This window comes from Microcebus murinus, chromosome 7, assembly GCF_040939455.1.
Source record: "Microcebus murinus isolate Inina chromosome 7, M.murinus_Inina_mat1.0, whole genome shotgun sequence".
NCBI classification, from domain to species: Eukaryota; Metazoa; Chordata; class Mammalia; order Primates; family Cheirogaleidae; genus Microcebus; species Microcebus murinus.
The window spans coordinates 99,037,687-99,062,030 of NC_134110.1; the positions used below are offsets into that span (position 1 = coordinate 99,037,687).

Here is a 24,344-nt window from a genome sequence, read left to right on the forward strand (position 1 = left end):
TCCCTAATTTATCTTGCAAGAGATCTATCAATTTTGTTCATCTTTTCATACAACCAACTTTTTGTTTCAGTGATCTTTTAGATATTTTTTTATTTTCCATTTCATTTATTTCTGCTCTGACCTTCGTTATTTCTTTTCTTCTGCTGGCTTTGGGTTTGGTTTGCTTTTCCTTTCTAGCTCTTTGAGACTTAATATTAGGTTATTAATTTTTGATTTTTCCGACTTTTTGATGTGGTCTGTAAGGCTATGAATTTTCCCCTTATGTATCCTTTTGCTGCATCCTGTAGATGTTGGTAGCTTGTGTCCCCTTTGTCATTCAGTTCAAGGAATCTTTTGATTTCATCTTAATTTCATTATTGACCCAGTAATCATTCAGTAGCAGGTTATTTAATTTTCATGATTTTGGAATTGTCACTCTTGAAATTTATTTCTAGTTTTAATACACTATGGTCTGAGAATATACATGGCATAATTTTGCTTTCATTAAATTTGTTGAGATATGTTTTGTAGCCTAAGATACAATCAGTCTTGGAGAATGTCCTGTGTGCTGATGAGAGGAATGTATATTTAGTAATATTTTTTTGTAGAATGTTCTGTAAGTATCTGTTAGGTCCATTTGTTCTAGGGTCCCAATTAAGTCTAGTGCTTCTGTATTTATTTTTTGCTTTGATGATCTGTCTAGCTCTGATAGTGGGGTGAAGTCCCTGGCAATTATGATGCTATTATTAATTTCCTTGCTTAGCTTTAGTAGAATTTGTTTTATGTATCTGGGAGTTCCTGTGTTAGGTACATAAATACTTAGGATTGTTATGTCTTCTTGTTTAATTGTTCCCTTTATCATTATATAATGACCATCTTTGTCTTTATCTACTGTTGTTGCTTTAAAGTCAATTTTATTTGATATGAGAATGGTGTTTGCATGGAATATTATCTTCCATCCTTTCACATTGAGACTGTGTGCATCTTTGAGGTTAAGATGTGTCTCCTGGAGGCAGAAGATACTTGGGTTGCATTTTTTTTCATCCACACAGTCAGCCTATATCTTTTGAATGGTGCATTTAAACCATTAATGTTAATAGAGAGAATTGATATGTAAGATGCTCTTCTGTTCATCATGTTGGGTAATACCTTATTGCTTTGTTTTTCTACTATGGTATTGTTTTATAGTAGTTATAAGCTTTAGTTTTTTGAGTAGTTTTTTACTGGTGGGTATGTATTGTTGTCATTTGAGTATAATGCAGTTCTGAGTATTTCCTGTGGGGCAGGTCTGGTAATGACAAATTTCCTCTGTGTTTGTTTGTCTGGAAAAGACTTAATTTCCCCATCAATTGTGAAACTTAGTTTTGCAGGATACAAAATTCTAGTCTAGCAGTTGTTCTGCTTGAGAAGATTGTAGATGGGGTCTCACTCCCTTTTGGCTTGTAACGTTTCCACTGAGAATTCTCCTATTAGCCTGATGTTTTTTCCCTTATAGGTCAGTTGTTCCTTACGTCTTGCTGCTTGTAGAATTTTCTCCTTGATTTTGGCTTTGGCCAGTTGATTACTGTGTGTATTGGAGGTGGCCTATTTGCTATGTATCTTCCCGGTGTTTAGTGACTATCTTGTATGTGGATGTCTGGATCTCTGGCAATACCAGGGAAGTTTTCTTTGATAAGTTCCTTGATTAGATTTTCTATGCTTTTAGTATTCTTATATTCTCTTAGGGATACCTACACTTCATACCTTAGTTCCGTTTGCATAGTTCCATATCGACCTAAGTGATTACTCCATCTTTTTTTGTTTATTGCCTCATTAATTGACTGGTTAGCTCAGGAGTCTTGTCTTTAAGCTCTGAGATCATTTCTTCTCCTTGGTTCAGTCTGTTGCTGAAGATCTCTGGTGTGTTTTGAAATTCTCTAAATGACCCTTACATTTCTTTAAGGTTTTTTTGACCATAAATGTGCTTCTTTATTTTATTTTACTTTAAATTTTTTTTATTGCAACATATTACAGGGGTACAAATTTTTACGTTATACATATTGCCTTGCCCCACCTGAGTCAAGCTTCAAGGCTCTCCATCCCCCACATGGTGCGCACCAAACCCATTATGTGTGTATAAATCCATCCTCTCCTCCCCCTTCTCGTCTGCCGGACACCTGATGAATGTTATTACTATATATGCACTTAAGTATTGATCAGTTAATGCCTTTGATGGTGAGTACATGTGGAGCTTGTTTTTCCATTCATGGGATGCTTCACTTAACAGAATGGGTTTCAGCTCTATTCAGAATAGTACAAGAGGTGCTATATCACCATTGTTTTTTTGTGGCTAAGTAGAACTCCATGCTATACATATACCACATTTTATTAATCCACTTTTGTATTGATGGGCACTTAGATTATTTCCACATCTTTACAATTGTAAATTGTGCTACTGTAAACATTCTGGTACAGATATCTTTTTTATAGAATGTCTTTTGTTCTTTTTGGGTAGATGCCCAGTAATGAGATTGCTGGATCAAATGGTAGTTCTACTTTTAGCTCTTTGAGGTATCTCCATGCTGCTTTCCACAGAGGTTGTACTACTTTGCAGTCCCACCAGCAGTGTATATGAGTTTTCTTATCTCTCTGCATCCATGCCAACATTTATTGTTTTGGGACTTTTTGATAAAGGCCATTCTCACTGGAGATAAGTGATATCTCATTGTGGTTTTTTTTTCTGTTTTTTTTTTTGAGACAGAGTCTCGCCTTGTTGCCCAGGCTAGAGTGAGTGCCGTGGCATCAGCCTATCTCACAGCAACCTCAAACTCCTGGGCTCAAGCAATCCTGCTGCCTTAGCCTCTCAAGTAGCTGGGACTACAGGCATGTGCCACCATGCATGGCTAATTTTTTCTATATACATTAGTTAACCAATTAATTTCTTTCTATTTATAGTAGAGATGAGGTCTCACTCTTGCTTAGGCTGGTTTCAAACTCCTGACCTCTAGCAATCCGCCCACCTCAGCCTTCCAGAGTGCTAGGATTACAGGCGTGAGCCACCGCGCCCCGCCCTCATTGTTTTTGATTTGCATTTCCCTGATGATTAGAGATGTTGAGCCGTTTTTTCATATGTTTGTTAGCCATTAGTCTATCTTCTTTTGAAAAGTCTTTGTTCATTTCCTTTGGCCAATTTTGATAGGGTTGTTTGATTTTCTCTTGTTGATTTACCTGAGTTCTATATAGATTCTAGTTATCAGGCCTTGATCTGATGTGTAACATGCAAATATTTTCTCCCATTCTGTAGGTTGTCTGTTTGCTCTCATGGTAGTTTCCTTGGCTGTGCGGAAGCTTTTTAATTTGATAAGGTCCCATTTATTTATTTATTTATTTATTTATTTGCTGTGATTGCCTTTGGGGTCTTCTTCATGAATTCTTTGCCTATGCCAATGTCTATAAAAATTTTTCCAACATTTTCTTCTAGAATTCTTATAGTTTCATGCCTTATGTTTAAGTCTGTCATCCACCATGACTTAATTTTGTGAAAGGTGAAAGGTGCAGACCCTGTTTCCATCTTCTATATGTGGCTATCTAGTTTTTTCAGCAGCATTTATTTAATATGGATTCTTTTCCCCAGTATGTATTTTTGTCCTCTTTGTCAAAGATTAGATGGCTATATGAGGATGATTTTATTTCTGGGTTCTCAGTTCTGTTCCATTGGTCTATGTCTCTGTTCTTGTGCCAGTGTAATGCTGCCTTAGTTACTATAGCCTTGTAGTATAGCTTGAAATCTGATAAATTGATGTTTCCCGAATTGTTCTTTTTGTGTAAGATTGCTTTTGCTATACAGAGTCTTCTCTGGTTCCATATGAAGCATAGAATTATTTTTTCTAGATCTGTGAAAAATTATGTTGGCATTTTAATAGGGATTTCACTGAATCTGTGGATCATTTTGGGTAGTATAGACATTTTAACAATGTTGATTCTACCGACACATGAGCATGCTATGGTTTTTCACCTCTTTACATCCTCTGCTATTTCCTTCCTCAGTGTTTTGTGGTTCTCCCTGTAGTTAAATATATTTCTAGGTATTTTATTTTCTTTATTGCTATTGTGAAGAGTATCGAGTCTTTGATTTGTTTCTCAGTTTGTTGTTGGTATATAGGAATGCTACTGATATCTATACCTTGATTTTGTAACCTGAGACTTTGCTGAATTGGCTTATCAATTCCAGTAGTCTCATAGTAGAATCTTTGGGATTTTTGAGATAAAAGATCATATGATCAGCAAAGAGTGATAGTTTGACCTCTTCTGGCCCCATTTGGATACCCTTTATTTCTTGTTTGATTGCTCTGGCTATGACTTCCAGCACTATATTGAATAGAAGCATTGATAAAGGCAACCTTCTCTAGTTCCAGTTCTCACTGGGAATGCTCTCAGTTTTTCCCCATTCAGTATGATGTTTGCTGTGGGTTTGTCATATATGGCTTGTAACATTTTTAGGTGAGTCCTGTCTATGCCTATTTTGTTAAGCATTCTTATCATACATAATAGGGTGTTGGAGTTTGTGGAATGCTTTTTCTGCATCTATTGAGAGGACCATATGGTCTTTGTTTTGCTTCTGTTGATATGGTGAATTACATTTATAGATTTGCATATGCTGAACCATCCCTGAATCTCTGTACTGAAGCCCACCTGGTCATGATGGATTATTTTTTTGATAAGTACCTGAGTTCGGTTTGCTAGGATTTTGTTGAGAATTTTTGCATCTATATTCATAAGGGATATCAGTCTGTTCTTTTTTTGTTGCATCCTTTCCTGTTTTTGGTATCAGGGTAATCTTGGCTTCATAAGATGTACTGGGGAGGATTTCTTCCTTCTCAATGTTATGGAATAATTTCTTCAGGATAGGCACAGTTCTTCTTTGTAGGTATGGTAAAATTTGGGTGTAAAAGCATTTTGTCTGGGACATTTCTTTTTTTGGATAGTTTTTTATTAGTATTTCAATTTTGGTACTTGATATTGGTCTCTTCAGGAATTCTGTTTCTTCCTGATTGATGCTAGGGAGGCTGTGTGTTTTTAAGAATTTGTCTATTTCCTCCTGTTTTCCAGTTTATATGCATAGAGGTTTGTATAGTATTCATAGATGATATTTTGTATTTCTGTGGCATCAGGTGTAATTTTGCTTTTTTCATTCCTGATGGAGCTTATTAGAGTTCTTTCTTTTCTGCTTCTCATTAATCTAGCAAGAGGCATGTCAATTTTGTTTATCTTTTCAAAGAACTAACTTTTTGTTTTATTAATCTTCTGTATATATACTTTTGTTCTAAATTTCATTTAGTTCTGCTCTGATCTTTTTTATTTCTTTTCTTCTGCTGGGTTTGGGATTGGTTTACTCATCCTTTTCCAGTTCTTTGAGATGATTCACTAGATGGTTTATTTGTGATCTTTCTTTATTTTTGATGTAGGCATTGATGGATATAAATTATCCTCTCACGAGTGCTTTAGCTGTGTCCTCAGATTTTTATAACTTGTGTCTCCTTTATCATTTATTTCAAAAATCTTTGATTTCCCTCTTGAATTTCTACTTAACGCAATAATTGTTCAGCAGAAGGTTGTTTAGTTTCCATGACTTTTTGTAGAGATGAGAGTTTCTGTTGAAGTTGATTTCTGTTTTTATTCCATTGTGGTCTGAGAAGATGCATAGTATAATTTCTATTTTTTAAAATTTCTTTACACATGCTTTGTGGCCTACAATATGGTCAGTCTAAGAGAATGGCCCATGAGCTGATTAGAAAAATGTATATTCAGTGGTTTTTGAGTAGAACTTTCTGTACATGTCAATGAGGCCCATTTGTTCTAGAGTTCAGTTTAAGTTCATTTTTTCTTTGTTTATGTTCTACTCACAGGGGTGTCCCTGACAGGACATTGGACTTTGGAGTAGTTTTGCTGGCCCTGTGGCAATGGTGGCAGCTCTGGAGTGTGGTTTGGGGGTCCCAGTGCAGTGCCAGAATCTCAGGACAGTGTCCAGGGCCTAATGGGAGCTCTGGAGGCATAGAGATAGAGTCTTGGGCTCTGACGTAACGAATTCAGAGCCTGGACTGAGGAGGAGCCAGAAGCAAGATTTCTGATCCGGGCCTCAGAAGCAGAAGGAGGGCCATGAGAGTGGTAGGGTTGGTTGATTCAACCTAGTGGATAGATTTTTCAACAAATCGTGCTGGAAAAATTAGATGTCCATATGCAAAAACAATGAATGTAGAAACAGACCTTATAATTTTCACAGAATTGAACCTTCCCACCTGAATGTTTATATCAGCTTTATTCATAATCATCACAAACTGTAAACAACCAGGATGTCCTTCAGTAGATAATGAATAAACTGTAGTACATCCATACAATTGAATATTATTCAGGAATAAAAAGAAGTGAGCTTTAAGCAATGAGAAAACGTTGAGAAAACTTAAATGCTAAGTGTAAAAAGCCAGTGTAAAAAGGCTACATATTATACAATTTCCAATTATATGATATTCTGGAAAATACAAAGCTGTAGAGACAATAAAATGATCAGTGGTTGCTTGGGGTTTGAAGGAAGGGAGGATAGAATGAATAGGTGAAGAATAGGGTATCTTTAGGGCAATAAAATTAATCTGTAAGCTGCTGTAATAGTGGATACAAGACATTTTGCATTTGTGAAAACCCATAGAACTGTAAAGTATGAAGAGTGAACCTTTATGTATGCAAATAAAAATATCATTTAGGAGGGCTGGAAGTCTGAGACAAGAATGTAGATGATGATGAGACATTCATACAAATGTATAAAAGATCTTCTATGAAGGGGATGGTGGAGAATATGCTGACCTAATTATCTTTGGAAATGAATGAAGTGGATAAGACTGAAGGCAAAAGGGAATTGCACATAAGACCTGTACTCTGGTTGATAAAGTTGTTTCCCATGGTGATAAGTGTTAACAATTCTGATGATACTATATACGTATATTGGAATGAAACAAGTAAGTGAATGGTAGATGGTAGGAGCCAGATTTCTTACTCTTGGAGTGGGAGTTTACAGGTAAGCAAGGAAAATAAGCCCAAATAATTAATAATTCATAGAATGATCTAATGGATCCATGGAAATCCATTAGAATTGGAGACATGAGTATAAGTTCATGTTTGGCTTAATATAGATATGGATGGTTACATATAGAAATATTTATAAATATGTATATATGTGGATTAGGATAAACACATATTTTTGCTTTATCAGATAAGAGGGCCTAGAAGTAACAAAACCCCTGAACAACAAGCAGACCTAGTACACAGATCTTGGTTTCTAATGTTATTCTTCAATAAAAGGAGCCAGGGCTCCTTGGAGAAATAGTTGATTCTGTGACAGAAAATATACAAGATAAAGCTCGAGCATCTTGTGGCACCAGAAAGTTAAGATAGCACTAAACAAACAGACAAAAAAATGCAAACAAACAAAAAATCAAAATCTTCTCCCCCCTTGGCTGTTCTCCCTCTTGCCGCCTTTCCTATTAATGGGGGTATGTCAAAGGGACACAGAAGCCAGCTGAACAAGCTCCCAAGGGCTGAAGCTGGAACAATTGGAGCAACAAAATAAGAAATATTATATTATAACCTAAAGTATAAAATAAATATTCACAAGTGTATACTGATATAAATAAATGATTGAATAAATAAATAAATAGGAGAGAAGAAACAAATATTTTGGTAGAATAATTACAAATAAACTATATAAGATACTCTGCCTTCAGGATGTTGCAGCACAACTTCTTACTCTTTAGGTGTGCGCTGAGCATAGTGACTTCCTTCCTGTGTGTACAGTGTAGAAAGGGGAAAAAGAGTAACTTTATAATGGAGAAATCTAGCAAGCTCTGCTGGCCCAGAGCTTGGCCAGATGATCAAGGCCAACATCAGCAGTTATAAATTATGTATGCTTGCTGTTGTGATGAAAATGCAACTTTACCTCTGTGGTCCTCCTCCCAGTATTCCATAACCCCCATCTAATCATGAGGAAAACATCAGAAAAATTCCAATAGTGGATCATTCTATAAAATTCTTTACCATTACTCATCAAAACTGTCAAGGTCACTAAAAGGAAGGAGAGTCTATGAGTCTGTAATATCTGTCATACATATATTACCCAACTGTCACAGCCAAGAGAAGCCTAAAGAGACATGACTACCAAATGTAATGTGGGGCTCTGGATAGGATCCAGGACAGAAAAGGGATATTAGGTAAAAATTAAGGAAATTTGAATAACATATTAGTTAATAATATATTAAATATCATCATAGATTCATTAATTATAACATACAACATATTAATATAGGATGTTAATAATAGAGGAAATGGGTATGGGTATATGGGAACTCTGTAGTATTAATATCTTCTCAATTTTTTATAAATCTAAAACTTTGAAAAAATAAAGTTTATTAAAAAGAAAAAGTAATAAGGAGCTCCAAGACTGTATACTTGAAGAATAGGAGGAACTTGAGGTTCTGTTGATAGGTATTAGAAAACTACAAAGGAGTACATAACCAACTGAGTAAATAATGAGATTTTTCTTTTAGAGAGGTATTAGAAGGGCATCCAAGAAATGTCCTATAAGCAATTTGAGATCTGTCCATAAAATTCTTCAGTGGCTCCCATGGTCTAAAATAAGACCAAAACTCCCTGTGTTGTATACAAACTGAGGCTAATCTTCCTGTCTCTGTTGTTCAGCAACATTAAGATCCTTGTTCATCACATACCATGCTGCCTGTTGCCTCCCTGCCTTTGTTCATGGTATCCTTCTCTCTGAAATGTCCTATCCCCACACCCCAGCCACCTTGCTCTGCTTATTATTATCTATATGTGTGGTCATCTTCTCTACTTTGCCATGAACAAATCAAGGCCACAGTCTCATTGTATCCATAACAAGAATGGAAGAGAGAAAAGTTGCTTAATTTATATTTATAAAATGAAAGAGAGAGATAGACAGACTTGGTTCTTATCAACAAGAAGCTCACATTTGAGCAGAGATCAGAATATAATTTTCTATTACAAATAAAACAGTAATTGCTATTGTAAATTTTAACTTATTCTCACAAAACTCATTTACTAGAGCTCTGAAATTCTATTAATATAAGAGAAACTTTCAAAGCAATGAAAGGCAAAATATTTTCTAATATTAGATTATAAATGCCTTTAGGAAGGGAAAGGTGTTCAAATGATCGAAGGACATGTAGATTACTGCTAGGCATCCAATTCTTAAATGTTTTCCTATATCATCTTTGGGTAATTTATGTATATGCTATTTATGAAAATTTAATCTGGAACATGCAGAATAGCACAGAAAATTGGTTTATATTTAAATGTAAGTGGACTTATGGTAAGAACTGCCCACCGTTCCATCACTTTTAGAGTACTTTATAAAAGGAAAATTTCACATTTTAATGTTCTTTGTTCACATGTAGAGGTGAGCAACTTTGAAAGGAAATACAGCATACACATTCTCCTTAGTGGAAGCTTCTCTGTGATTCAGAGCACTTTGTCTAAAGGTGTATGTCCTTGTATGCAGCCCATTGTGTGGTCTCTCTTTCTGGATGTTATAGAACAGGATAAAGCACACAGGACAATTTATGCAAAAAGATTCTAGATTTATCATGCTTACTGGAAAATTAAGCAAACTTAAATTCTTACAAGTAACAGGTTTTAAATTCTGTCCTTTTGTGTTTTCTCTCATTTATGAAATCTTCTTGTATTGATTGCAGGGTACAGGAGATACTGATTGTTATTTTAAAATTAAGAAGAACTTGGAAAATGCATCTATAAGCCTGGAATCTACAGATAGCCCAGGGTTGTTTGTTGGACTTCAGTCAGATGGACAGGCAAAACCAGTGATTTATACCAAAGATGAGAATGTTTGCTTCTATCCACAAGTTATCCAATGTATGTTTACTCTGAGATACTTTGATTTTGGTTTGATTTATGATGGTTTGTGTATAGTTACTGATAATTTCATCACATTATTACTGAACGAACCATGCTGTTAGGCTTTTTTGTTTGTTATAATTCTAAAAGCAATGGAAGAAAAACATAATGAAGACCACTTGTCTGAAATATTCAGATAATGTTAGGTATAGGGTTTTTGCTACATCGAGCTCCTTTATAACTTTTTAAATTGTATGTATATGCATTCGTGTGTGTGCATGTATATATTTGAGTATTTTGTTTTCTAAGTATATGTGCATATACACTGAGAGGGATGAGGCTGTTAGATATATTCTGAGCTTCATTGCTATTAATTTTTAATGCTCATGGTATAAAAAGAGATGGAATAAAGATCAACACAAATGGGATTTAGATTATAAATTGAATTTGTAAAAAGTCTCAGGGAAACATTAAAACTGGTTTCTCTCATATCTAAGTTCAGGTTCTTTAGCAAATTGAAGTGAAGATCTGAGGAGCTTATTTAAGCAATTTAATCTTAAGATGTATTTGCTTGAACTCAAAGGTTAATGAAGTAACTCTTGTGTTTTTAAGTCATCTTGAAGTTTAGTTTGCTAATTTTTGCCTGATGTGGTTCCATGTATTTTGGCTCAGTCAAAATCTAGGTGATTTTCTTAGTCTGACTTTTATTTAGCTTCTCTTTTCTTATCAGAATCCACCTATGTTTTATGTGTGTGTGTATAATATCCTACAGAAGATAGCTTAAAATAAGAATGTTAATTGGCTCAATTTAACATGATGGTATAGCTGGCTCTGTTCTTTGCTATATCTGTATCAATTCTGTTTCAGCCTTTAGTTGCTATATTTAAAATTTTTCAAATTGTTGGGCTAGTATACCTTAATTTGCTGACATGCTTACCACCCCTCCCTCCACCCTCTGTCTTCCCGCAGGCTGGCACAGAATGGCACTCCTACTCAACAAAGTGGGCGTGCCATCTGCTGCTGGAGCTCCACAGGGGAACAGACGACTTGAAATCAAGCAGAAGGGTAAGGGTGGAGTAGAAGAAGAACAGTGAGAAATAGCAGTGCAGGAAGAAAGGAGAAATAGGAAAGAAGGGAGCAGAGAAGAAACCATGAGAAATAAGAGATTGCAATACTTAGAAAAGGAAATGAGAAGAAGAAAAGTTATTTGTGGCAAGATATAACAGAGAGACAATAAAAGGCTACATTTGTCAACTTGGGTATTAGTACTAACAGATCCAATAGAAATGAAGGCATTCATCTTTATAGTCTCTATAATTTAGTTCTATTATTAGAGCATGGATGGATTGTGTTTTCTTCTCTTTTCAACCTCCTATTTTTAGCAAGGTCAAGAATACAGGAGACATTGCTCTAGAAATTTTATTGGAGCATTAGGAATCCTAGGAATTCTGAGGAAGGGTATGAAAGCATCAACAATTCTTCAAAATACAGTTTCTAGTAGTATTTTCCCATTTTCACAAGAAGAGAATCCCAGTGGGATTTCTGAGTGTTAAAAACTCTCTCTTACAGGGTTTTGTGAAGATTAACAGAATGTTTATTTACAAGTTTGTAGTAATTCCCCAAGTCATTTTTTTCCACTTTAGAATTTTTTCTAACTGCACTATCTACATATTATAGATAGAATCTTCCCTATACCTAAATAATAAACAAGTAAATTTCCTTGAAATTGGGAATTTTGAATTGTTTGTGTTTCAGTACAGAGATAGAGCAGCCCAACTCCATAGCTTTTTTTTTTTTTTTTAGCAGCATAAACTTTTCCTTATAGTTTTCTGGAAATAAGAGCTAAAGTCCTGAGGCACATGGAGGAATAAGGGGACTTGGGAATGGGAAGAGATTGTGGTAGGAAGAGAACAGTAAGGTTGTATTTGAAGAGACTCCAGTAGAGACTGTCCCTTGGAGAAGGTACCTGTTGTCTCCTAGCATGCAACCTGAATGAGTGGTCCTGCCTTCCATGGAAGCACCAGTGCTTCAAGTAAGGGTCTAAACACTGTTTGGTTTGATAAGGCACATGAGTGTATGGAGGCACAGCTATGTCCAGCCTAGGATGAGGGCAATCCCATTGACTGGGTCCACCCATCAAACAATAAGAGTCTCAGAACTATAGCAGGGTAGAGAGAGAAGGAAGGTATTTTAGCACATAGGCTCTGAGAGCCTGACTGCCAGTATTAAGTCTTGGTTTGGCCTTTTGCCAGTGATATGCTCTCACAGCTTAGGTGCTGCATGCCTCTCTCCTGTGAAATGAGGACCAAGAGTGCCTGACTCAGTTTTGGTGTAAGAATGACATGAGTTAACATAGATAAGGTGCTTAGAAGAGTGTCTGATACTCAGTAAGTGCTATACAAGTATTTGCTATTATGATTCTTAAAGAAAGGAAAAGCACCTCTTAGTATATCTTTTGCAATTTAAATAGAATTGACAGATTCTTGGAAGGCAAGAGATACTATCTCATCTCCTCTTTTAATCAGTTTGAATAAATGACTTCTCTGTAACTTGATTTCTTTATCTATAGTTTGATTAGGACTTGGTTTAATTTATTGTATATTGAGAATTTATAATAAAAGTCATTTATACCACTACTATTTAGCTATGCTTGTGCAGCAAAACCTCTTATCTCTTTCATGACATTATATTTACAGCACTACGAACCTTATATATAGGAGAAAGTGTGGAAAGATCTGATCCCTTAGGCTAACATGTCCAGTTATTACACTGAGCCTGTGGTCAAGGTTCTCCATTGATTATCTGGAAATGTGGATTATTGGGAAGTTTTGTTCATTCCGTTGCTTCAGATAATAAGCTCACACTTACAATTCCATGTAATAAGACCCACTGCTAGGTATTGTTTAAAGAACTTTGGATCAATATAACATGTAATTTTTCATTAACTTCAATGTAGTATTACTTTTGTAGAAAACCTAGGAAAGAATGAACATATTCAAGTTTTTATAAATATTTTAACAGAGACTTATGCACAGAAATTTGCCTCTTCTTATTCTAATTCTGATTCTAATTCTAATTTCAGCCGACTTTTATGATTTGAGCCACACTTTGTATACAAATCAGGAGACTCTGGCTATTAGTAACTTGAAAAAATGCGGGACTGAATATATGGTTCAGATGTTACATTTTCATTACAATAAGAATTTATTTCAGGTTCAAGTCTTATGGAAGTTCATATTAAAATGTTTGGAAAATTTATTTTTGCTTCATTCTAGTCTGCTGAGATCATTCAAGCATACAAATCTAAATGAAATACTGTCACATATCCAATTCATCACATCCTGGCTATGTACATAACAATATTATTTAGAAAAATATAACAAAATATGCCTCAGATAATAAAATAGGTTATATAGATTTAAACTAGTCATGCACTAGTAACTTGGCACTAGAATAATTGCTATTTGATAAGTTTTTATGTATTTTACTTTTTAAATAGCTGACATTTCATTAGACAAAAGATTTTTACTAATTGACTTTGTGGAGTTACTGCCTTTATAGTCTGGTGGCTCTGGATACAACTTAAATTTGTGGTACAATGAGATGCTACCTGAAGTGATTAATTAATCATTTAAATCAAGCTATATGTGTAATATATACCTTGTGGTAATATTTTTATTATCAAATTCTAGTTCTCGTTCCTTCATCACAGGTTTTATTTTACATTGCTATTGATTTCACATTCCTTTTAAATTGTGAAAGTCAGACAAAGAGAGCATACTGCTAAGAGTTGCTCTGCTTCAGAGTATTATTGGATGGCTGCTTTAGTACTTGGATTTTTTTAAATTTCAGCATAATACGGGGGTACAGATGACAAATGTTTAGGTTACATATATTGCCTTTGCTCCACCGGAGTCAGAGCTTCAAGTGTATTCATCCCCCAGATGGTCGATTTTGGACCCACCTGGCTTAAAGGCAAATTGAGCAGCCTTCTCTGCAAAAGGAATAGGGATGTCCTGGATGACATTTCCAGAAAATGACTTGCATGTTATGAATATTGTATTATTATGTTGTATAAAAATATGTTAAGAAGTAGTTACTATTACTTTTTATTATATATTATAGAATCAGATATCTACATAATATTTTGTTTGCCGATGAGATCTTTAAAACTTAACATTTATAGTGTGAATTGCCACCATTTAAAAAGTAAATAACCATCCTATGCCTGATCCTAAAGAATGAACACAAACAACTTGAACTTTGAAATCCTAAATATAAATAGCATTCATGAGCATATAACTATAAAATTGAGGTCATTATTCAACTAAGTTGGAAATTTCTGTTTCTGAACAAGACTCTAAACAACTTGCTTCTAAATAAAAGGCAGAAAAGTGGCTGATGTTTTTCTTTATTTATAGATGTGTGTATTTTTCTTTGATTCTCATATTTCAGAAAGGTCACATGAAATTCTGCTTGAATGACATTTTAGTCAGTTTCCCCCTTTGAGAATGGCAGAGTACCAGATTATTAAAGAAATTCCCATGTAGAATCTATAAGAAAAGAATCTGTAAGAAAAACATCCTGAATAAGTCATTTGATTCATATTGGGATGTGAAACTATTATTTGTATTTACAAAGCAATGAATAGGTTTTATAGGGATACCATCCATGTACAGCCTGGTGGTAAGAATAAAAAGTCACTTTCTGTTAACTGTGTAATGCGGAGTAAAAAGATTTGACTAGGCATTGAAATGGAAACAATAACAAAACTTAAACTTGCATAGCTGAACATATGGTGAGTATTCTGAGAGGAAACAAGTGATTTTGAAAAGATGGCATCTTTTAAAATCTTAATTTCAGTTGGCAGAGAAAACCCAATGGGAATGTCTGCAATACCCAGTCAAGGGGAAGAAAAGATCCATGAGTCAAAAAAACAGAAAAAACTACCACGAGAATCTGAGGCCAGGAGTACCTTACTTTCTTCAACTCCAGGTAAGCAACAGCTTTTTATTTTGTTATTTTGCCTACTTTTTTTGGTTTGTTTTACTGCATTGGTTCTGTCATGTGGCCAGCTCAGGAAGAACATCAAATTATTTTTATAATATATATTATGTTATTCCACATGAACTGCTTATAAGCTGTTACTGTGTTTCCCCCAAAGTAAGACCTACCCATAAAATAAGCCCTAGCAGGATTTCTAAGCATTTGTGCAATATAAGCCCTACCCCGAAAATAAGACCTAGTGATGGGCATGGCTACGCAGAGTATTTGCACAACCCATGCATTTCGTTGTGGAGCGGTAAAGAAGACGAGCAGCCCTTCTCATCTGCCCCATGAGAGCTCTATTCCTTGACATGAGAGACTGGGGCCAATGGTTCTAAAGGAAATAGAGTCGCAAGAAATTCAGGATGCAATTTGGGGTTTGAAGAGTTATGATGATGTTCCAGAAGAAAATGACTTAACTATATTTGAATAAATGTAGATTGTTGTACCGAACTTAAAAAAAAATAACACATCCCCTGAAAATAAGCCGTAGGGTGTCTTCTTGAGGAAAAATAAATATAAGATTCTGTCTTATTTTTGGGGAAACACGGTAGTTTTTATATTCAAAGGATACATATATTTAAGAACATGTTTATTTCTTTGTCTTAAATTTAATGTTCCCTCCAGAAAAATTTCAAAAGAATATAGTATTATACATTGATTAGACTATCACCTACAAAATATTTTATGAATATATTTTATGAAAAAGAGTAAATTCTCACCAAAGTATAAATGACAACAAAAATAATCTCAATTTCTCTGATATAGAAATTGAAGCATGAAAAAAGGGCTCTAGGTTCCAGAGGCTTGAATTTCTGGTTTCTGTATTGGTTTTTTTGATCATTTTTCTTACTTTTAAATGTATTACCTTTTTTCTGACTGTTAAATATAATATATGATATCTGATAAGTTCTGTGCATCAGAATCTAGTCTTTTTTGGGTAAAATGAAACAGTGACCAGTTGTCTCTGAATATTTTTTAAAAACTCATCTTGGGAGAATAATAAATTATAATGTTACCTTTAAAAAAGTGATTTTCATAAATTAGTTATTGGGTGTGCTAGCTTTTCTTTCAGATAGTAAGATAATAAATGTCTCTTGCTGACAATCCTGTGGTATTATCACATCAACCATAGGGAAGAGAAATCAGCCCCTTGGTTTTTGCTGCATTGCCCTAGTCCCAGTTCTATATCTCCATGGCATGTCATGAATCCATGGAGCAGTGTGAACAATCACATTGCATGAGTGCTTAGTTAAAATTTCTTGCAGAAGAATTCAATCTTGTGTAAGGAAGTAATGGCATCTAAATCAGGGATGGCCACCTCAAGTAAAATTTGACTTGCTTGAAAATAGCATGGTAGCTAAAATCTCCAAGAAAAGACACATTTTAAATAAATGGCAAAATGCTTAAGAAAAAAAACTTATATATGTCTCATAAAATTTTTTCCGTTTTGCCAAAAACATTTAAAAAGTGTTACCATTGTTAAAGATTTAAGAATTGGAAGATGTCATTTTTTTATTAAAGGATACTAAGTTAATTTGCAAAAATGAGAAAATTAGCCCTCATGTTAAATATAGACCTTTTCAATTCATTCTTTCACTTAATTGGTCACCAAATATGCACTGTGTGTCTACTAAATGTCATATATAAGGAAATACACTGATGGGTAAAACAGACTTGGGTTCTGCCCTCTTGAAATTTATAGCTGAGCAGATCAGATAAACATTAAACAGTCATGCAAAACTAGAAGGCTAAAACTGATAATTGAGATGAAGGAAACATCCAGGGAATACTCTACAGAAAATAAAATTTAAGTCATTAATTCATGTAAAAAAACTTTTAAGTTCTTCTTTGTAGTTATTGGCAATTCAGTAGAAATGGAGAGGAGAAAGGGAGATTGAGCTTAATTTATTCTTGAGCTTTTAAAAACATTGACATACCACAGACTTTGTACTTGGACATGAAATCCTGGAAGTCCAGATGATGAAGCTTCCCTAATACAAATGCCACCTACAAATGCCCATGATTTATTTAAATTTTACCGTCTCTGATTGCAGTAGGAATAGTTTTATGAGCATCCATGACTTTAGGTGACAAAAAAATGTTTTTATGTTTGAATATTACCTAGAAGGCTCCCATCCATTTCTGAACAATTAGATCATGGCTCCCTTTACTTGTATCAGATGGCTGCAGTAGTTAAAAGTTGCTTCTTGCAAGAGATATCTTCCTCTTGCTTTTACATTTAACTGTTCTGTCAGATAGATTTGGGTTATTTTAGCCATTTATATTAAAATATATGTTAGTTGAAAAATATATTAGAAAACTTATTTTCTACTTTTAAAGACATCTAAAAACAATTATCAGTTCCTGAAGAATGAAATTATGTTTGTCAGTCTACTGTGGGGATAGGGTAAGATGTATAAGGTTTTGGGGATTAGGAATTATTGACAAAATAAACCTGTCCTCACTTCATTCAAAATGCTTATTTACTAAAGAGAAAGATGGAACATACATCAAAGGGGCAAGAGGATTTAGAACTTAAAATAGCAAATGTACAATAAATAGTTCTTTTGTAGTAGTAAATAAAGATAAGGTGCCATTACATGTGCTGGGTTTCCCTTTAGGGCAAAATTGAATTATGATCGTAGTTTTGTTATGCTGGTGATATTTGAGGAAGGAAACTTATTTTTTAAAAAAGAAAAATTTTTATTATATTATAGAAAATTTAAAACATATACTAAAGCAGAGAGAATAGAATAATGAATCCCCATGTATCCATGACCCAGCTTCAACAATTACCAGCTTGTGCCTAATCTTGTTTGAGTTATGGTCCTTCACACTATGCCCCATACTGCCCTCTATTTGATTATTTTAAAGCAAATCTAAGATATTATAGTACTTCATAAATACTTTGAAAGCTCATATTTTAAAAACTATTTGAAAATATAAATTACTTTTGTATAATTTTAGGTTTGGAAACAATGCATCTAAACATGTTCAAACTAAATATAAAAAGAGAAGAGACTTATGACTTGATGCTCTGAACTGAAACTGTCCTTAAAATCCTTTACTGTAACCTCTTATTTTTATGAATGAGTAAATCAAAACCCAGGAAGACAAATGTGATTCAAGTCTCGCCTCCAGTACCTGGTCTCTGTGCATGGGCACTTGAATAGTGCAGTGCAGCAGTCACACTCGTCCTTATCTGTCTGGGGTGGTGTGCTTGACAGTGTTGCTGAGCAAGCCCTAATCTGTGCCAAAGTCTAAGCTAGAGCATATTCTTTCTTTAAAACTATTTCGGTGCCAACTCTGTAAAAAACAAAGAAACCTGGGCCAAAAAAATATGAAATCTATTATTAAGTTGCAGTAGTCAGTAAATTAAATTTATTTTGAAAAAACGTAGAACACACAAACATATAGGAAAATATTAAAATTATATCATCTTACTACCTCCCCAAGAAATACTTTAAAATTTATTTATATTTGTGTATCTATGTATATATACATACATATAGATTATATTGAGTATATAATTTTGTAATCTACTTTTCAATTAATAGAAGATAATAAACATTACAACTGCTTTGAATATTACATAGCTTTTATAAAATAATAACTACCAATAATCCATTGTATAGATGTACCATTCTTATTTACCTAGTCCCTTACTATAACATGCAATGGATACTCATTGATATTTTATATTATTTCATTAGAGTGATTCCTATAAATGGAATTACCAGGGAATGGGTTATATTAATTATTCTTTCTGCTGTGATTTTTGTGTCCTTCCTTTTAGCATAAAAAAAATAGCACTCACCATCTAGAGTGAAGTGTAGATTTTTTTATTTTATGCCTATGCTATTGTAGTAAATTACGGTGTGAAGGTAGTGTATGTTTTCATTTATCATAGAATGAAGATTTGAAGGGACCTTTCATATGACAAAAGCAATGTAGGAGTTCACATGAACAGTGCAGAAATAAACTATTCCATTTCACATAATCCTAATCACTTATGTTGAACAGAAAACCTACTCAAATTCTTTTGGCCCACAGGAAGTCAATATCTTCCACTATAAAACAACCTTTGTTGTTTTTTCTTAGTATATTCTCATTTCTTTATAGTATATTCTTCATATATTAAATATATATGCACACATATACACACACAAAAGTGGATTCTTAGTATTTCTTTGTAGTATATTCTCTTCTGTGTCAAATATTTTTATTTGTTTTTGTCTTTTGGGATAGAGTCTCACTCTGTCCCCCAGGCTAGATCTCAGTGGCACTATCATAGTTTACTGCAGCCTCAAACTCCTGGGCTCAAACGGTCCTCTGGCCTCAGCCTCCTAAGTAGCTGGGACTAGAGGCATGCGCCACAATGCCAGGCTACTTTTTCCATTTTTGGTAGAGATGGGGTCTCACTGTGTTGCTTAGGCTGGTCTCAAACTTCTGGTCTCAAGTGATCCTCCTGCCTTGGCCTCCCACAGTACTAGAATTACAGGCATGAGCCACTGCTCCCAGCCCTGAAATATATTGTTTTAATAGTTTCTTGCTATATATGGATTTTATAATCTTTACCTTATGAATATTTTTCTTAAAGTGTGAATCTCCAAGTAGAGACCTGTCTTCTCATATAATCTTCAGAGTTCAGAACAATAGCATTCCTTTTATGTGGACCTTATATATCAGTTAATACAATCTAGGCTTGGAATACAGTTTTAGGCATTTTTATTGCATTCTTGGTTGATATTAAGATCATTAGGATATTTATTCATAATATACTTTTAGCATAAAATATATAACTGATGTTTTCAACCAAGATGTAGACTTTTACTTTGATATTATTTAATATTTATCTGTGATTATTTGATCCTGTTTTCTGTTTGTTAGTTATCCCTACCAGGTTTGTGCTTTGTATAAATGCCTACTATACCTTAAATTGAGAAACTGATAAGTTTATGAATAAAATAAGACTATTTATGTTAATTGTGTAAAAATAGACATTTTTCCATTGCAAGATGATTATAGGGAGAACACTTTGTATTTTTCCAAATTATTTTATATTTTTTGAAATTATGGTTAAACAATCACTGTTTTTCTGATACTGTATTATCAAATGTTAAGAGACTTTTTTTTCAGTTGCTTCATTACCTTTTAGTACAAATCAGCTTTCTCAATTGCTATCTTGGAATAGCATACAAAGGCTTACACAAGTTGCCTTTTTATGGCCACACTTTGATGGTGATTTATGCCTTAAGCTGACCATAATCAACCATGAACTATTAGAATTAGCTAATTTGTTGTTTATTTCTATAAGTAACTTTTCTTCCTCTAGAGCTTCAGAGGACCAGCAGCACAAAGGTAGCTTAGCACTTGTGTGTGTGTATGTGAGTCAATCTGATTGGTGTTTAATAGGAGAACAATTTTGAGTCATCTGAATACATTTTCAGTACCATAGATTTTATTCAGGGAGACACTAAAGGAGTCCTTTGACTAATCTTGGGTCCCCATCAAATATTCTCCTAGCTTAAAAGTATTTTAAACTTGTAGTCAACTAAAAGCAACTGCTTTTATAGTTCTCAGATGAAGAAATTTATAGTGTGAGACTAATGGACTTTGGTTCATGTCCAAAAGATCATAGCCTTAGATGGTATTCATATTTAATTGGTAACAGCACACACTTTAATACCTCATTCTATATTATAGATTATATCATATTAAGTCATCAATTTTTATAACATGAGTGCACCCCATGTTATGTTTGTGCAAATGACATAATGTTAGTGCAGGAAGAAGGGACCTTAGAAGCCATTAAGTCTTTTGCAGGTTAAATCAAGCAAACGAGCTAAATACACATACACAGATGTATGTGCACTCATGTATGGATACCTAAAAAACTAAAACCAATTAACCATGGTCTCATGACTCCATTCCAGAGGTTTGTTTGTTTGTGTGCTTGTTCACTTTTCAGTGTTCCTTGTGTGTTCACTGGCCTTCCTGCCTCAAGTCTCTCCCTGCTATAGCTCAGCCTTTTATAGACTGATCTTTCTAGTACTCAGCTCATATCACCACTGCACTTTAAAATTGTGACTGGCTCTTTGTTGTCTTTGCAAGGACGGGCCAGCTCCCTTCCAACTTGCCAGTGCCTTTCATGATCTCACGTTCCCCTCTTTCCTCTTCACACATAATGTCTAATGTTCTGTTCAACATTGGCACCTGCAGTTCTTCCAGCATGTCCACTGCTTCAAGCTGTGCATATGCTAGGCATGCTGTTCCCTCTGTCTGGAATGCCCTTCCTGTCTTTCTGCAAAATGCTGAGTTCCTACATCCAGCACTGAGGTTCCCTCTATAAAGCCCTCTCTGCCCATTCCTTCAGTCAATCACTCCCTGTTCTCTCCTGCACCTGGACTTCTGCACCTGCAGTGCTTCTTTTGTTTTCTATGGTTGTATTTGGATATTTGGAATCCAAATATTTATATGTCTTTCTTCTCCACTAGATAGCCTGTATCTCTAGAGTGAGACTGGCATTACTTATCTTTCAAACTTTTAATCATTTCCATTATTATAAAAGAACAATGAACCTAACACAGTGCCCAGCAAATAACAGGGACTAAATAAGATTTCTTGAACTGAGTAAATGCTGATTTCTTGAACTGAGATCCTTTTAGATGACTAAGATATTCGTAAGATATTAAGGAAGTATATGATTAGTATCCTAAAAAGTACTCTATGCACGTACTCTCTGGAACTCTTGAATGTGCTGTGGAGTTTTGTCAGTAGAGATCTGGTTACACTGTTGTGTAGGGCCTGAGAAAATTCCAGGTGTGTTTGAGTAGAAATAGCAGGCAAGGCAGTCAGGTGTCCACATGTAATATTTGAGATTTGAAAATTAGGTTGTATCATAAAATTTTGTTACACAAATTTTTGTGTTCTTTCCAGTCAGCTACCTTAGATATTATACCCAGAATGGCATGGGATTCACATTTGCTTTGCTTAGGTTTGAAGTTTAGTTCTTTATGACTACCTGTGTAACTCTGGGCAAGTCACTTAACCTCTAAGTCCCAGTTTGTCCACCTGCTTAATAGGGAACAGTACCTTGGAGGAGTAGTGTGAAGTTTGAGTGAGAGTGACATGGTGATGAATGTTAAGTGCTTAAGACAGAACTTAGCACAAAAGAAAACCTCAAATGCTGGCAAAGCTGCTGCTGCTGTGTCCATTTGAATTGTGTTTAGGTGAACACAGAATACGCATCAAGCTTGTTTAAGTGTAGACGTTTTGGAGTTAAACATTCTATAGTTTACTTATTATTTGACTTGGGCGTATTATTTAACTTTTCTGCCTCTTTTCCTCATCTTAACATGGACATCGCAATTTGCCACACCTCATGGGTTTGTAATGAGGATTGAATGAGAAATGCATATGAAACATTCAACACAGAGCCCAGCATATAGTAGGAGCTTAAAAAGTGATAGTTGTTATTATAATTGAAGGGAAAATGCCTGTTGTTATATTGACAGAAATTACCCAGGACAATAAAGGGAAAATAACTTTCATAAATGAATGTCAGTTCTTTCATAGCATTTTTTTATTTGTAAGTTTTTGCATAGCTTTTATTTTAAAATTAGTTCATTATAACTCAGCAGGAATAACTACTTATTTGCTGGGTTTGTTGTCATTGTTGATAAGATCCTAGATGCCGCCTACAGCTGTTTATAGTTTCAAACCACAGAATTAAAGGAAAGAAAAGAGTTCTGGTTACCTTTTAACCATTTAACATGAGGAAATTTACCTCATTATCTTAAGTGTGTAAGATTTGTACTTGAAAATATCAGTTAAGAATTAAGGTATAGTTGTAGCAATTTCAGAGAACTCATGTAGAGTGGTTTGGGAAATACTCTCAGCCCTGCATGGGCCTGGTAATCTGCTTAGGTGAGGCAATAGGCTAAAGAAAGCGTAAAGAAGGTGACCATTCTAGTTTTGGACTTCACAACATTCTTTACAAACAAAGAGTGGCTGTTTGGGCACTACTGGCTGCTAGAGGCTGCCTTCTGAAATACCAGTGCTGTGCATCTTTTGTTCTTCTGGATAACTGCTCTAAGTACCTCAGGACCATTTGCCATTTGTATGTATGAAAATTCTGTCTTTAGTTCCCGATCCTTTCCATTGCCCTCTCCCGGTAGGTATTTTTTTTTCCAGAAATATTTCAGAAAGTTTTTCTTTGCTCTCAATTTGTCATTTTGTATCTCATTTGAAAGCATGTTTCAATTCCACTTTTTTTGGTTACTTTATATTGTAGTAGTTCTATATAAAATCTGTAAGCCAGGCAGGTGGCTTTTTAAAAAAATCTATGGATTACAGAACCACAAACTCCAGTGTTCCCATTTGTGTTGAAGCACTGAGGATAAGTGAAAGATTGGCAGGCACTTCAGATGTTTATTGTTCTAATTCAGTTTACTTCAGTGGTTGAGTTTCAGTTGACCAGAACCTTGCTATGAGCAGACAAACACAAATTAGCTCCCTGGTGTCCTTGCAGTTCAGTGACCCCCTACCTCACATCACCCCACCCCACCTGGTTTTGGTGTCCTTTGGCTCCAGTATGACAAAGGATTCTGTCAGCCTGATATTGTATCTGACCTGCTACTAATGCCTTTTGTCCCCCATAGAAGAAATCAGACATTCCCAAAGTAGTGAGACTCTTCTGTCAGAAGATGAATGGAAGGTGTTAGTGCTGACGGGAAATACAGGGACTCAAGCCAATGTCACGCTCTGGGTGTATGGAGATGAAGGAGTCAGTGGACCAATAAGTCTTAGCAAGGACAGCCCTGAGCCACTCTTCCTTCCAAGACAGGTGGATGAGTTTCAGATAAACAAAATCGGCAGTAATATTTTTCTTTGAACATTTCAAAGCCATTTCTTTAATATAAAAGTGTGGAATGTGTGTGTGTATGTGTGTGTGTGTGTGTGTCCTATATAAAATGAATCTCTGATCTATTAGAATCCCCATAAGTTAGTTATCTTAATGCCTGTTGTAATAATCAAAGGAAATATTTTTATTCACATATCTTACACAAGCAAGGAAAGTTGTAGAAGAAAATTACTTTCTTTAAAGACAGTTTGTTTTGGCCATTGGTTTGCAACTGGCCCTATAAACCATCAGCCTCAACTCAAATTATAACCAGATTGTAAACCATATCTCTATATTCTTTTGGTAATTAAAACCCTTCTTTCATTTACTTGCATATACTTTTAGATGTTGCTCAGCTGAGCTGTATGGGTGTGAAATAATTTTCTTGGCATCTTCACAGGCAGTATTTTGAAGCTCTGCCCATGATCATTCTAATTTATCTCTCCTTTATTTCTTACAGTCAGAGAATACTGGGCTGCTAGGCTTGAGTATGGCTGGT

At 34.8% G+C, this 24,344-nt stretch overlaps 1 protein-coding gene across 1 annotated transcript in view; it reads left to right on the plus strand.

Moving 5' to 3' along the window:
• Positions 1-23,892, plus strand: part of LOC105884903 (uncharacterized) — a 119,855-nt gene extending 95,963 nt beyond the window's left edge. Inside the window, exons 16-18 of the mRNA XM_076005346.1 lie at positions 9,732-9,909; positions 14,755-14,886; positions 23,604-23,892. Coding sequence (XP_075861461.1) covers positions 9,732-9,909; positions 14,755-14,886; positions 23,604-23,836 — 543 coding nt within the window. The 3' untranslated portion in view covers positions 23,837-23,892. The remainder of the gene's footprint in view (positions 1-9,731; positions 9,910-14,754; positions 14,887-23,603) is intronic.
• The last annotated feature ends 452 nt before the right edge of the window (positions 23,893-24,344 follow it).